The 13,054-nt window shown below is 37.7% G+C and overlaps 1 protein-coding gene across 1 annotated transcript in view; it reads right to left on the bottom strand.

The window, feature by feature from the left end:
- SGCG (sarcoglycan gamma) overlaps positions 1-13,054 on the bottom strand; it is a 125,557-nt gene that overhangs the window by 85,869 nt on the left and 26,634 nt on the right. The window contains exon 3 of the mRNA XM_037891116.2: positions 1,567-1,764. Within this exon, the coding sequence (XP_037747044.1) occupies positions 1,567-1,764 (198 nt within the window). The remainder of the gene's footprint in view (positions 1-1,566; positions 1,765-13,054) is intronic.

Here is a 13,054-nt window from a genome sequence, read left to right as displayed (position 1 = left end):
GATGGCTAGGCAGGGACATAGCTGGGCCACTGCTTAGCTGGACGTTTCAGGTACACAGGTCCTGCAATACAGAACTGGAGAGAACCCTTACAGTTAGTGCATTTCTACTCTCTCCTGACCAGAGGATGTGAGCCTGCTTTGCCTGTGCTGTTGTCCATGGCTCCTCTTGTTGAGGCCTAAAGATAGTGTGCCCCATCTTGAGGCATTTGCTGCTTTCCTTGTGGATAAACAGGAAGAGACATAGGTTCCTGCAGAGAGAATTCCTGAAAGGGGAGGGAGTTTTTGACAATTTTTTTGCTCCATGACTCCTAGGAGAGGAGCCACCCATTGGCCACACAGGGGAGCCAAGACATGGGAAAATAAGTGGAGAAGGGGTGACCTTTACTGTGAACTTGAGCCACACACATAAAATGTTAGCCACTTACATTCACTGTTATTCATGATGTGCAGTCACCAAAGTGCACATCTTCCAAATGCATTGCATAACAGTTTAAAAAATTAAACATGATCTAAGACCTTCTGTACCTGTAGTACACATGAAAAAAAGGTGCTGAAAAGAATTTATGTGGGGGAAGAAGCTTGACAGGAATCCAATCATAATAACTATGCTGAGTAAGAGGCACTTAAAATTCACCTGCTTATAGTAAAAGAAAGAAGAGTATAGAGATAGCTCCATGAAGATAAAATGCCCCTTCATTTAGTGACTGTGGCATAATAGATGATAGAAATGTTAACATAATTCCCTTTACTGAATGGCGGGGGCAGAACAGTAGGAATTTACTGTTGTTGTTTTCCTTGTAATAAGTCTATTCAAATCAACTGTGCATCGCAGACTGCATGGTAGGATCAAATTAACTTAGCTTTGATATTCACTGAGGCATTTTATTGTATTCTGACTCAAGTTTCATCTTGCGGACTTAACCTAAGTTACACTTTAAACTACTATTTAAAAATTACATGATAATAATATACATATTGTAGTGAAAAGTTATTACATTTCTTCTTGAGCAATGTAGTTGCTTAACCTAAAGCATAAAGTAGTTTCAAATACTTTGAGCTTTAATTTATTAATTTGCTAAATCAATTTCTAAATCTTAAATAGTGGGGAAATAGACGATTAAAAAATCAGAGTTTGAGTGCAGATAGGAAAAGAAGCTGAACTAGTGAGAACAACATTTGAACACTAAAGAATTCTGGGGGTATAAACGAAACTAGAGCAATCACACTTTGAAAATGGCAGAAAAAACACACTGTGAGGCAAGAGCAAATAAAATCTCTGACAGAACTGTTTGAATTAACTGCAAATGTAAGATCATCAACATAAACATCATTTTAAAATGATGATTTAAAAATTATAGAAGGATGAATGTTGTAAAAGATGACTATTATGTATGTATTTCCAACAGAATGAGAAATTCTAATTAATGAGGTAAGAAAAAGACAAGGTTATTACATAAGAAGAAACTGGCATACATATGAAATAGGTGAGGTCATAAGGCAAACAAAGGAGGAGAATATGATTAATAAAGACTAGAAAGAGAATGGAAAATTAAAGAGGACACTTACTGGAGAAAACCACATCACTTTAAGAATCCAAATTGTCAAAGCAAAATTCACAACTAGGATGATAAGCAGGAGGAGGACAAACAGGTAGAGGCAACGCTTTCTCCAGCCATAAATGCCAATGTTGTAGACATATTGGTTCTCCGGCCTCTCTAGGCTGGTGCCTTGTGTTGTTGTGGTGTATTGTTCACGTACCATCTGCTACAGAAGGGGGGGGGGGGAGAATTTTGTTAACTATGTACATTAATTTCTTTTTAAAAATTTTAAAGAGGTACTGTATATTCTTTTCTGTCTTAAATACCAATTGTATCACAACATACATTCCAATATTTTATATATGCAGTAACTATTACAATTAGCTTGTTGCAGTACTAAACTGTGTATCACTGGAATGCCAAAGTTTGTTAGGTTTCCTGTATATGAAGAAGGAAAAGAGGTTTTAAAACTGCAAAGGAAAAACATGCTTGCTCAACCCTTTATCACAATAAATATTTAAAGATGTTCTACGAATAGAAACATACAATAGTAACCAGGGTTAAACATCTTCAGTCACACTACATTATAGTTTTCAAAGAAGCACTTACTAAAACTTAAAGGCAATTAGTTACTTACCAAAATACTTTCCCTTAAAATATGAAGACTGTCACTACTGTACACCTTGAAAGTATGGAAGTTTACATTTGAGCCAAGAGAATAAAAACTCAACAGCTGAAGCTGCTTATCAAAAACCAACAATGGGTAACATCTGTCTGATATAAAGTGGGGTGGGGGAACCCCAAACCCTAATGTCCAGAAGTAAACAGATTTTGTAAATTCAGGTATTTCCCATAAATCAGGTAAGCCCTCTGGGCTCTTACATAGAAAACATGTCCATTTTCTCACAGTATTATATTCCCAAATGAGAGTTGCTTCCGATAGGATTCACATGAGGTTTCTTATCAATTTTGAATTTACTCCTGGGAATTCAATCACTATGGTCAGCACAAAGAATTTTAAAAATGTGATTAAATTACATCCTTGCCCAGCTGCTGAATTACTCTAACTTATTAGGGAAGCTCTTTCCAAGTCTCCTGCAGAGCGATGCTCTATCTGTAACAAGTAAGTGGTTCACAGTTCTGATCCCCAGCTTTAGGAATATCTGTCTTTTGTGATCTGTAGCTTTCTACCAAACCACGAGTCAAAGAAAATAGTCTAGGTTTACAATTAAACAGAATTTTATGTATTATTGTACGCCTACCTTCCTTGCATAATTATAATATTCATCACATTTCTATATCTCTTCTTTCATAGTTAAAAAAACCTATAATTCATAAAACATTGCAAAGGCTACATTTTATTCCATACTCAAATAAAAACTGGTGTAACAACTTGTGTGTTTGACCACTTCCAACATTTTCTTGCTCCGGCAGTGATGCAATAATATTTTCATTGATTTGTTATCAGTTGAGCTAACCTCACAATGTTGGCAGACAAATCTTTTTACTTCCTGAAAATGCTGGTATAAAGAAGCTGATAAAGTACAGGTAGGAGCTGAAGAGAAACAGTCAAATGAAAAAAAGAGTTCCATTCAATTACACAGCATGAAGGCAGGCAACTAAATACAGTACACCCTTGCTATAACACCCTTCATAATAACGAACCTTCCGCTATGATGAACCCAGTCCCTGGATCCTGCCTTGAGCCCCGCCGCTGTGGCGTGAGCAGACAGCTCTTCTGGCCCCGCAGCTGCTTTGGGGGCCGACAGCTTCTCCAGCCCCACAGCTGCTTCAGGGGCTGACAGCTCCTCCAGCTTCATGGCTGCGATGGGGGCTGACACCTCCTCCTGACAGCTCCTACAGCCCCGCTGCTGCGGTGGGTACTTTACTGATAAATTTTATAAGTTCTTGTATAAAAATGCTAGACGTCTAAATACTAAGATGGGTGAATTTGAGTGCCTGGTATGAAATGAGGATATTGATATAATAGGCATCACAGAAATGTGGTGGAACGATGATAATCAATGGTACATGGTAATACCAAGGTACAAAATATATAGGAATGACAAGAGCAGGTCATGCTGGTGGAGGAGTGACACTATATGTCAAAGAAAGCATAGAGTCAAATATAGGAAAAATCTTTAATGAATCAAATTGTGCAGCAGTTTGAAATTCCATGCTTGAATAATAAGAATACAGCAGTAGGAATACACTACCAACCACCTGACCAGGATGAAGATGGTGATCGTGATTATGAAATTCTCAGGGAGATTAGAGAAGCTGTAAAAATAGAAAATTCAATCATAACGGAGATTTCAACTATCCCCATATTGACTGAGTACATGTCATGTCAGGACAGGATGCAGAAATGAAATTTCTAGACACTATTAATGACTGCTTCTTGGAGCAGCTAGTTCTGCAACCCACAAGGAGAGAGGCAAATCTTGATTTAGTCCTAATTGGAACACAGGATCTGGTCTCAGGGGGGAATAAAACTGAACAATTTAAAATGAATATCTTTACTGAACATAATCCTCATCAAAACTGTGTTTACAGAGCGCAGGATGTCTGACTTGTAGGAGTCACTATGTAATGCCAGTATGCAGAAGTAGATTAGGACTCTGACTTCCCAGTCTGATGGAACTCAGGCACATGACAAGGTGAGATGCTTGGACTTCGGAGAGGATATCAGGAATTTGTCAAAACACTACTTATCTACCCACTAAGTAAAGATAACAAGCTGAAATAAATAGTGCAGCTATAGTAATTTTCTGCTAGAGGGAGAATGATTCAGGGGAAGTAATGATTCCAGTAAAAAAGGGAGGAGAGAAACCTCAGGACCCCATTTGGAGATGCGTTCACGTTAAAATCAAGTAGGGAGGGAAAATCCAAACTTGTATGACTAGAAGGATTTTTTCCCTTTTTTCAACCCCAGCAAACAATATCAAATATATACTATTGTCCCTAAAGTATATGTCACAATAACGTACTTGGAATTTGCATATTTTATGCATATTATAATTTGCACCGTAAACTAGTCTCATTAACTAAAAAGCGAGGGCTCCTTGAACTGCAATCTGTGGGAACAAGCACTGAGAAAGTAATACATCATACTGAAGTGTTTGCATACCCATTAGTACAAATATGCATAATAACTATGAATTCATCACAGCTAACCGCATTGTACATCATAACTGTTACTGCAATAGCTGGAAAGGTAGTCACTCTCAGCACAAACTTAACTGCTGCATCAGAATCAACTGTACTTAATGGTTGTATATTTGTGAATAAGTACTGCTAAAAATACTATTTAAAACTTACAGCAAGGCTTCGCTTTTTATCTTTCATGCATAATTATTTTTTCCCATTTAAAATATCCTTTCTGATAGAAAAAAAAAATCTTTGTCATCTAATCAGAAACCTGCCTCAGAGTCAAAAGAGAGAGCAAAATACTTTTTACGTGAATTTATTAATGTTACTTTAGGTTCCTGCATGGTCTTAAAGCCTAACCAAGATTTTCAAAATTGGCTATATTTTGGGTACCTTTCAAGTCTTACAGCCCCAACTTGAGATGCCTTAAAGGTGCTTGATTTATAGAAAGCATTAAGCAGCCTTCTCCCTTAAATTCAAGCCCCTTTAAAGGGATCTCAAACCTGCCACCCCAAAAGTAGGACACACAAAATCACCAGTCACTTTGGTAAATCTTGGCCTAGGTTTTCAAGTAATACACAGAGAGAAGGCAGAAGGAGAAAACTAGAGATTGTCTTCTCTGTTCACTTATTGCTATAATGGTATGACAGATGAAAGACCAATGAATAATGATATATCCATCTTACATCATTAGCCTGTTCACAGGTCAGCAAGACGCAATCCTTGATCCATCAAGTAAGAGTTGTCTCAGAAGCACTTTTCTCTTTAAAGGGACTCATTACATTAAAATACCATTTCTTGACTGGAGCCTTAAAGCCAGCAAATCATGCTTCATGTTAATAAAATGTTGGCAATACAAGATAAGGAGAATGTTTAACCCTAGAGAAAGTGCAATCTTCTTTTCTGAAAACACTCAAGGTTAAGGCAAACCATAGATATGTTGATATGAAATCTAGTGTTCACATTAGGGATAAACTCAAGCATCCCCATCTTCTAGTGGAAGTCACTACAAAACACTACCTTGAGGGATAGCAGCTTAAAGGAAATTGCTTCTAGAGTTTCAAAAAAGATGAACTGTTATTACTGTCCAAACCAAAGTCAAATCCAACTGAGGGTTAACAGAATCATAGAAGGGTGTCTAACAAATACACTGGTATAGGGTGTGAGTCATTTTCCCTTATACTGCAAGAAAACTACCAATAGCTAAAATCACTAGGAAATGAATGTGAAGGACACTGAGTCTGTTTGTTGCATCTAACCAATACATACCGGAGGAAACAAGAGAAGACATTAATATTGCACTCAGTATGCCATCTCTTAAATGCCTTCCAAACATGTGAATTTGTACAGTGCCTGAGGTGAAATATTTCCTTCTGGTGACTAGATAGTTGGTCAAAAAAAAAAAAAGACTAGGTGTACTGGGTGTACTTTGATAGAGCTTATGGATAAACCCAATTCTTTTGAGTTCCAGTATGTAGTCCAGTATGACTGGTAGAAGTGACATGACTGCAGTTAACTGTTTTTGTTGGCACCATAGTGAGAATCGCTTCCATTTGCAGAGATTTGCGACTCACTTCCTGGAAGTTTTGGAAGACGGAGCACTTCCATTAGCAGAGATTTTGCTCAGGGAACCATCTGCTGATGTTGATTTTGGTCCGTGAGGAATAGACTGAAGGGACTTTTCCATTAAAATCATCTTGAGGTGGAGATCTCTGTCACAGATCTCCACCTCAAGATAATTTTAATGGAAAAATCCCTTCAGTGCCCTGCCTTTCAGGTTACTACAGTGGGCACATTTTTGAGGGATATGTGTCTCCCACAAACAACAGACATGACGAGTGGCCATTGGAGACTGGCATCATCTCATGGCAAGAGTCACAGCATTTAAACCTGGGCAAGCCAGGCATCGTGGCTGTTAAAAGTTTCCCAAAGGGGAAGTGGGGGAGACAACAAATAAAAATTTTGTGGGGTGGAAGAAATGGTATCTAACTAACTAAGTAAACGAGACATACTAAGCTACAACTCATTAAATTATTTCTACAGAAAAAAAGAAGAGGCAGCACTGCCACTGAGCTCCATCTGCAGCCGAGGACGGTTGGGAAGGAATTGAATGGGTCTGGTTGTGCACGCGCTACATGAAGTGCCAACAGCACCATGAGACAACTACTGCGCTAAGCACTGCTACCAAAAATCTCCGACCTGCTGCGCAGGAATGCACCAACGCCTGAAGTGGAGCATCCACAAGGACACTACTCGAAGAAGAAGCATGTTGATAAATTGGTGAAGATTCAGAAAAGAGCCATGAGCATGATTAAGAGATAGGTAAACATGCCTTATAGTGATAGAGTCAAAGAGCTCAAATTACTTAGCTTACCAAAGAGAGGGTTATGGGAATGACTCTATTAGAGTCTATAAGCACCTACATTGGGAACAGAAATATGATAATAGAGGACTTGCAATCTAGCAGACAAAGATATAAAAAGATCCAATGGCTGGAAGTTAAAGCTAGACAAATTTAGACTAGAAATCAAAAGCAAATGTTTAAGAGGGAAGGCAATTAACCACTGGAACTATGTATCAAGGATTGTGGATGAATCTCCATTACAGATAATTTTTAAATCAAGACTAGATATTTTCCTAAAAGATATGCTATAATTAATGCACAGTGATTGTACTCAAAGCAAGAATAAATACAGGGAAGTCCTACAGCCTGTGTTATGAAGGCGGTCAGATTAAACAATCACAATGGTCTTTCTGGCCTCAAAACCTGTGAATCTATACATTGCATGGATTTTAAGGCCTGAAGGGACCATTACACCATCTAGTCTGACTTCTTGTGTTACACAAGCAGTCGACTTTCACGCAGTTACTCCTGCATGGAGTCCAGTAACTTGTGTCTAATTTAAGTGTATCTTCCAGAAAGGCATCCAGTCTTGATTTGATTCAGTTTCTCTTTTCTTTGACAAATAGCTGCAATCACCATTCTGGATTTCAACATGGTTTTGTTTTAAAAACATATGGGGTGTGAAATATCCTTCCTTCAAAATTGTTACACTAAAACTGAATAACTGGTTACATTCAAATACCATTTACTTCACTTTTTTTCCATCATAATAAACAAAAAACATTTGTGGATTTCATATACATTACCTATATGCCTATGAAGAATGACTACAACCCAAGAAACAGAAAATAATTCCATTCAAACACACAAGACCTTTGTTGCAATTTGTAAGATTTCTGAAAAGCTCTGTCAGCCAACAAAGTCATCCTTATTGAAGAGTACATATAATATATTTTCACATAATTACACTAACATTTCCTTTTGCAACACATTGCAATAAGAGATGATCATAAAAAGCAGACTTTTAATTAATTTTAAATAACACTAATTCAGCCAGTGCTTCTGAAGAGATAAACCAAGAGAAATTTTGTAAAGAAGATCTCATCTCTGTTGTTGTAATCAGTAAAAAATATTTCTCTAAAGAAAAAAAAAATGCTTTTATTGAAATCCAGATTCTTTCTGTTCAGATCTGCTTAATAGCATTCTAAAATTGAACAGCAGCATAAAGAGTTAAATCAGGACCATCAAATCCTTTTCAACTATGTTTCAGACATTGCACATCTGTAAGTTTTCTCCGCTAATGGTGGTATTTCCCCTTTGCATATCCACCTTGTGCTATGAACAAAACTGATTAATTTTATGATGGTAGGCTGTGATTATAGAGTGCAACCAGTATTATAGCATTTTGTTCCAATTTTCATACCTGTCACTCAGATCTCCTCCCTTCTGCTATTCACTAACATCAAAAAATTACATTAAGACCTAATTAATCTTCTTGAATTATGAGTTTTCATCAACATTACCATGTATCAAACCAGTTTCTCTTGATAAGCATATGATATATCATGAAAAAATAATTACATTTTTGGGCCTGTATATGTCATTATACTTCATAACAATAGAACATTTCAGAGTAGAGAACTTTCTTGGCTTTAGAATGACATATTACACGTGGAAGTTTAAGTAAATATATCTAAGTATCTATACATGTTAATGCTGGTCAGTATAGGATTGTAAATTACTTGAAAAAAATTATTGCTATGTGTTTTCTTATTGCGATCTTCCTAGGCTAAGAGGCTGGAAGGCTTTTCTCTACATGGAGGTGAAAGATTTCCCTTTGGGTTATTGTAATCTGCAGGTAGATTAGTTGTACAGTGTGATCCAAGCACTAGCTAACAGTTCAAGAAGAGAAAATGACTGAGTTGGGCTCAAGGGGGCTTACAGGAAGTTTGTCCTAGAATCTCTCAGAAGTAGTTATTGTGTGCTAAGGTATGGGATAGTTGTATTATTCAGAAACAGCTGAATGATTCCCTTAAAAAACAAGAAAAATGCATTATATATAACAAGTACAAGAGGGAATTTAATATCATCCTTTAAGATTATATTAATATGGCAAACCTTAAATAGGTAATGCTAATACTCACTGATTTTTTAAAATAATTTGCAAATTCAATTAAATACTGAAAATTTAAAATAGAATAGCAAGCTATATAACTCTGGGTATCCTCTGGAAATTTAAAGTAGGACAATATTTTTGGTCAGCCGCCACTTCTGTATAAAAATGTATTAATTTATTTTCAGTCTGTGACAGATACATTTCACATCTACAACATGTAACTTTATATTCTTACACCATGCAATTTAACACAGACATTCATTTTAAAATCATGAACTCTTATTTATTATATTCAAACCCATCTGAACTAAATTAGGGAAGTAACATTGTCTTAGTTTCAAATCAGAAGGTAAAACAATTGATAAATTAAAATCAGATTTCTAGATACCAAGAAGCAGGCCAATGTTTAGCAACGTGCTTCTGTATCTTTAACTACCCACTGGGAAAGAAGTCAATCAACACTGCTGGTTAATAATAGTAGGACCAGCTGTTACACAGCTTGAAATTGACCACAGTAATCTAATTTCAGCACTTACTTCCATCTTTCAAAGGGGAGTATATTTTGATTATTAGTATTAGGATTCAACATAACAGGATTTTCTTTATTTTTACTAGTTAATATTCTAAGGAGTAAAGACAAACAAAGGAGAAGAATAATCCAGTTTGATCCAAGGTTCAAAGCACTACTGGGCAGTGCAGAAAAACAACTCATAAATACGTTGTTACAATGTACTGTAGATTGTCTATATAAAAAGGATTCACCTTTGCTTTATCCATTCATTTTCCTTCTCCTAATGACAGTTGCCACAAATTTCTAATATCAACTTTTATATCATAATGCTACTGATCTCTGGGGTCTATTATAATTGTTGTTTCCAATGTACTTGATAAAAAATAAATTTAGTACCTAAACCTCACACATCACTACAATTTTCTACAAACAAAAGGTCATGTCCCTTTTTAGTATGCTTGATATTTCTAGTTTAATAGTATTTATTCAAATGTACTTCTAATAATTTCTACTAGAAATAAAAAAATCATTATTACTGTAGCCTAATCTATAAATTATGTAGTAATTATATTAACTGCTTAATAATTCCCAGTTATCACTTTGAGGGTTGTTAGGTTCTTGTCCCAAGATCAGGCCCAGTATTATTAAAATTACTATATAGTTGGGAACCCTGATGTGCACGGTTGCAAAACACACACTACAGGAACTCTTCTATATTTACACTAATTTATCAATACATTTAACAAAGCCACAAACACTCCAATTCAGTAAGGTAAAGATAATACAGAAAGTACATCTGAACATCCATACTAACACCTTGCATAATGACAGGTTTCAGAGTAACAGCCGTGTTAGTCTGTATTCGCAAAAAGAAAAGGAGTACTTGTGGCACCTTAGAGACTAACCAATTTATTTGAGCATAAGCTTTTGCGAGCTACAGCTCACTTCATCGGATACATACTGTGGAAAGTGTAGAAGATCTTATTATATACACACAAAGCATGAAAAAATACCTCCTTCCACCCCACTCTCCTGCTGGTAATAGCTTATCTAAAGTGATCACTCTCCTTACAATGTGTACAATCATACACATTGTAAGGAGAGTGATCACTTTAGATAAGCTATTACCAGCAGGAGAGTGGGGTGGGAGGAGATATTTTTTCATGCTTTGTGTGTATATAATAAGATCTTCTACACTTTCCACAGTATGCATCCGATGAAGTGAGCTGTAGCTCGCAAAAGCTTATGCTCAAATAAATTGGTTAGTCTCTAAGGTGCCATACATACCAACACCATCCCTTGCAGAACAACCTGAAATTTTAGCAATTCTCTTCCTCATCACCATCATCTACCTCCTCATCACCAGTGGCCATCATTCTGGCAACTCTCAAGGGCTATATCTCTCTCTCCCGAAGCCCACAGGCTGGAATACAACTTTTATAATATGTTACACTGATGCCACTATGTCTAATGCATATTCAGTAGTGGTTTCTTGCCTCTTACTTATTTGTATTTCCTCACCCTACTATTGTTGAGCAAGCTCTCAGAAGACTTGAAGCAGGGTTGTGCCTCTTTTGTTCATGTGATGTCTGAATAGGTAATATGTGAACCTCAGACATAGCTGAAATCTGGCAAGCAGCATCATACACACCAGTATGTGGCCTAAGAGTCCCAGACATGTATGCATCATAGTAATTGGATTTGACTTCAGGCAATTAGCCATCAACTGGAGAGAATGGAATCTGTCCTCTGGGAGGTATGCTCTTGTCAATCAGGTGTCAATCATAGCTCCAATAAACTCTATCATCTGTGATGGTATGAGGGATGATTTCTTGTAGTTCTCAGGAAGTCCTAGTTGGGAGAATAGGAAAAGGACATATTGAAAGGCTGTCTCCTTAAATGTGCTGCCACTACTAGAAAGAACTTCTGAATAATCTCACAATGCTAGGGAAAGTCAAAAGTGCAGTATGCTGCATTGAGAATGGTTGGGTTCACTGTAATTTCTGAGGGCTGGATGGCTTGCCAGGGAAGTATGGAAGTACACATCCTCAAATCGAGAGCTTGGAGAGAGAGAATGATGGAGGCAAGCATTACCATTCTGAACCTGAGATGGAATATGTATTTGTTGAGTCTTCTCAGGTCTAGGACAAGACAAAGACCTGCTTTCTTCCTCAGAATGAGGATATGCTTGAAGAAGAAGCCTTTCCTCCTGAAAACTGGTGGAACCTTATCTATGGCTGCTAGGTAAAGCAATGAAGACACTTCTATTTGTAACAGGCTCTCCTGAGAAGCGTCTCTGAAGAGAGACAAATAAGGTGGGTAACTGGATGTGGGTAACCACAAGCGATGATCTCTAGAACACATCTATCTGATGTCACGACAGACCACACCCAGTGAAGTGAGGTGGCTTCTGAACAGGATCTGATGTAGCTCCACATATTCCCGTCAAATGTGCTGATGTGTTGTAGGAGGGGGTTACATTGCTAAGGTGGAAGAAGATTGGTACCCTTTGATATACCTCACTCTTTTCTTGGTGTAGTACTCAGGTTGCCTGGGATGGTAGGATGGCGTCTGTTGTCTTAACTGGGGTTGAGGATGATACAGTTTGCAATATGAGGCTGAGCTGTAAATCCACAGAGAGCACAGGGGGGCTTTTGAGTCATTTAACAAGCAGAGAACACTGTCTGAACACTTGCTAAATAGTTCTGCACCTTCAAAAGGCAAGTGCTCAAATGTGGTTTGTACTTCTCTCAGGATACCCAATACCTGGACTCATGATGCTCTCTAAGGCTGTCTTGGCCACCAGCTGGCCTTCTTTATTTTGTCTTTGAGCAACTTCATGTTGTCATACAGGGGCTTTAAGAGGAAGGGTGTCATCCTGTCCCAAATTAGTAAGTCATACTTGGCCAGTAAGGCCTGGCAATTAGCCACACGCACTTGCAGGAAGGAAGAGTACGATTGTCAGGAAACTGGGTCATAAGCAGTCAGACCTAGTGGTCAGAGCAGGAGTCAGGATCAGGAATCAGAACCAAAGGTCAGAACTGGAGTCAGCAACCTACTGCTGCTACTAGGCTTAAGAACTAGCCCACTAGCTTTCTCATCCAATCAGGCATGGCAGTCTGTCACGCAGCCTAGTGTTCTTGTTAGGTAGTCAGGAGACTAAGCAGGCACATCTACAGGGCCTTATTCCTGACAACAATGTTCTGCAAAATAGGTCAAGCCTTTTGGGATTCTTGTCCTTAGGGGAACTCTGACTCAACTTGGATTTTTCTTGTATTGCTAACATGACTCAATATCTTGGAGTTGGGGTGAATACAGAAGTACTGAATCCCCATTGGAAGCACCCAGTACTGCTTTCCTACCTGTTTTGCAGTGGATGTTGTTGCGGCCGGCAT

The sequence above is a fragment of the Chelonia mydas genome, chromosome 1 (assembly GCF_015237465.2).
Source record: "Chelonia mydas isolate rCheMyd1 chromosome 1, rCheMyd1.pri.v2, whole genome shotgun sequence".
Lineage (NCBI taxonomy): Eukaryota > Metazoa > Chordata > Testudines > Cheloniidae > Chelonia > Chelonia mydas.
The sequence above is the reverse complement of the archived record's forward strand: the minus strand, read 5'-3'. Positions and strand labels throughout refer to the sequence as shown.